The sequence below is a fragment of the Tupaia chinensis genome, unplaced genomic scaffold, assembly GCF_000334495.1.
Source record: "Tupaia chinensis unplaced genomic scaffold, TupChi_1.0 Scaffold143973_1, whole genome shotgun sequence".
In the NCBI taxonomy this organism is placed as follows: Eukaryota; Metazoa; Chordata; class Mammalia; order Scandentia; family Tupaiidae; genus Tupaia; species Tupaia belangeri.
The window spans coordinates 19,438-22,218 of record NW_006203824.1 but is presented as its reverse complement, the minus strand read 5'-3'; the positions used below and the strand labels follow the sequence as shown (position 1 = coordinate 22,218).

Genomic DNA, 2,781 nt, shown 5'->3' with positions numbered 1-2,781 from the left:
GGAGGCTGGCAGTGCCAGGCTGGCAGGGAGGCGGCCCTGCCTGCCAGTGCTCCTCCCCCAGGGCCTGAGTGTCCAGAGACTCTGCCCCTCCCAGCCCAGCCTGGGTCCCAGGCCTGAATGCCTGCGGCTGAGCTGCACGGACAGAGGCCGTCTTCACAGGACCAACAATGGGCTCCAGCCCAGCCGGCCAGGGACAAAGAGCTGTCTGAGTGGCCAGCAGGGGCTCGTGTCCCTGGAAGGAGCCAGGAGGAGCTGTGGACTTGCACAGTCTGGGAGTGGCAGGGGTGGATATGACATTTGTTCCTGTCCTGGGCACCCTTAAGATCAAGGTCAGGAGGGAATTGGGAGGAGACAGTGCAGGGGACCAGGTGGGGAGAGTGTCTGGGAGATGCTAGGCCAGGCCCTAGAGCAGGGGCAGGAAGCCTCAGGGTGGTCAGGGTTTGGTGCCATGACGCGGACAGCCAGGAGCTCAGTCTGCCTGGGCCCTGGGGGCCCTGCTAGCTCCTCTACCAGGAAGCCTGCTTCGCCCCACCCCAACTTCCCTGTGTATCCGCTTGCCCCTGGCAGTCTCTGTCCTCGCCAGGCCATGGGCTGGGGTGGAGACGGTGGGAGTTCTGGGAGTTCTGACTCAGCTCTGAGCCTCGGCCGGTGGCAGGGCCAGGCCAGGGTCACCGCACAGGCCCAGAGTGGAGGGAGGACTAATTCTGTCTGAATTGAATGCCCTTGGCACCAGGCAGGACTCCCTCCACGTCTCCACCCCCAGGGCCCAGAGACAGCCCCTGACAGCAGCTGACAGGGTCTGGGTCCCAGGGAAATCATGTCCCAGTTTATTAAGTGACTAATTATTGCTGGAAATGGGGACACACAATTTCACCAGATCCAGGTCTCCCCTCCACCAATGGAGAGCCCAGTGGGCGCTGGCTGCTCACACCCTGCCCCTGGTACAGGTGAGGTGCTAGCGCTCGGGAGGCGGGAGCGCCCCTGAGCTGGCTGCTGCCTGCCCCACTGCTCCTCTGCCCTGACCCTCCTGTCTGACTTTGACCCACCATGGGGTTACAGCACCATGGGCCTGCTTGGTCTGCTGGGGGCTCCTGGCATCTGATGCTAGGGGTGCCCATGGTACAGTGAGGCTCTTCCAGGCAGGATCCTTTCACCACTGCCCCGCATCCCAGGCAACCGAGGCCTCGCCGGGTTCTCATGGAGGGGAGACCAAGATGGGTCTTCAGCTTGTAGGGTGGGGAGGGTGAGAGGCTGAGGCCAGGCTGGGGACATGGGCCTCTCGGTGCCTACAGCACCAGCTCCTCACAGACAGCTAAGGTAGCCTGGAGGTGGAAGTGGAGGGCGGCCACAGCCCTGCTGCTCCAGGTGGCTCAGTACCCCAAGGCTGAGAGAGCTCTGGACCACTGGCCTGCACTGACTGGGGGTCGCCTGGCTGATCCTCAAATGAACCCTTGACTGGATGTGGTGGGGGAGGAGGTGATGTCCTCTGAGGTGGGGTCTTGGGGGATGGCAGGTCTGGGGCAGGTCAGAGGGGTCTGGGCTCCAGTGGGACCAGGGAGCCCCTGGTGGCTGGGGTAGCACGTGTGGATGAGATGAGGCTCCAGGGAGGGGAGGGGAGGAGAGAGTGGAGGAGCAGAGAAGGGAAAGGACGGAGGGCCCAGGGGAGTGAGGCTCCTGGTCATAACTGGGGAATGTGACATGCCTGTCCCCTCTGGCCACTGACCTGCCACCTGTCCTGCAGCACGTGGTCATCCCTACCCGGCGGGCCACCGCAGTGGCCTTACAGAGCTTCACCTCCCACCTGCTGGGGGACGCTGGGAGCCCCTATCTCATCGGCTTTGTGAGTGGTCCAGGGCGGGGCTGGCCTGGGAGGCTGGGAGGGGAGTGGAGCTCAGGAGGTAGCCCTGGCCTGACGCCCATCCCGGTCCTCGCAGATCTCAGACCTGATCCGCCAGAGCACCAAGGACTCCCCGCTCTGGGAGTTCCTGAGCCTGGGCTACGCCCTCATGCTCTGCCCCTTCGTCGTGGTCCTGGGGGGCATGTTCTTCCTGGCCACCGCCCTCTTCTTCCTCGGCGACCGCGCCAAGGCTGAGCAGCAGTGAGTGGGGGCGGGTGGGCCACCTTGCTGTGAAGCAGGGACCAACAGCCCTGAGCCCTCGCCCTGGGGTGGTGGGAGGGTTCAGTGACCAACTCTGTGCCCTGGGGTGGGGGGGCCACCTGGCTGCTGGGGCCCAGGGCTCGGCCCCACTGCACCCCAGCACCAGACCTCTGAGCTTCCGGGTGGTGAGCTTCTGCCGTGCACCCACTGGTGGCTGCGAGCTGTGCGGGGCCGTGGTGGTCCGGCCCGGTGGGGCTGGCCCAGATGTGGGGCTTCCTCTGGGGTTAGTGGTTTCGGAGCTGGGCCCCTGCCCCTTCCTTGCCCTCTCATTTTCTGACTTCTTTCTCCTCTCCTCTTTACTCCTCTCTCTCCTCTCTCCCCACCTCTGGGCTCTCCCACCTCCCCCTGGGGCTGACGAGGTCCCTGCCCAGCACCTCCGGTCCGCCGGCCCCCGCGACGCCATGTGCCAGAGCAGTGCCTGGGCCCGGCCCCCGCTGACGCGCCACCCTGACCCCCGCCCCTCTCTCCCCCAGGGTGAACCAGCTAGTGATGCCGCCCGCATCCCTGAAAGTCTGAGGTGGTGAGTGAGGCCAGGGAGGCCCCGTGAAGCTGGCGGGGCTGAGGGCTCCTGATGTCTGATGCTAGGGCAAGGCCAGTGAGGGGACAGGGGGCTCTCCTCCTGA

The 2,781-nt window shown here is 65.4% G+C and overlaps 1 protein-coding gene across 3 annotated transcripts in view; it reads left to right on the top strand.

Moving 5' to 3' along the window:
• Window positions 1–2,781, top strand: part of SPNS2 (SPNS lysolipid transporter 2, sphingosine-1-phosphate) — a 19,516-nt gene that overhangs the window by 13,536 nt on the left and 3,199 nt on the right. Inside the window, exons 8-10 of one of the 3 annotated variants that reach the window (XM_006165647.2) lie at window positions 1,742–1,840; window positions 1,935–2,098; window positions 2,632–2,678. In XM_006165647.2, coding sequence (XP_006165709.1) covers window positions 1,742–1,840; window positions 1,935–2,098; window positions 2,632–2,674 — 306 coding nt within the window. In that variant the 3' untranslated portion in view covers window positions 2,675–2,678. The other 2 variants (XM_006165646.2, XM_014583009.1) reach the window with 2 other exon arrangements.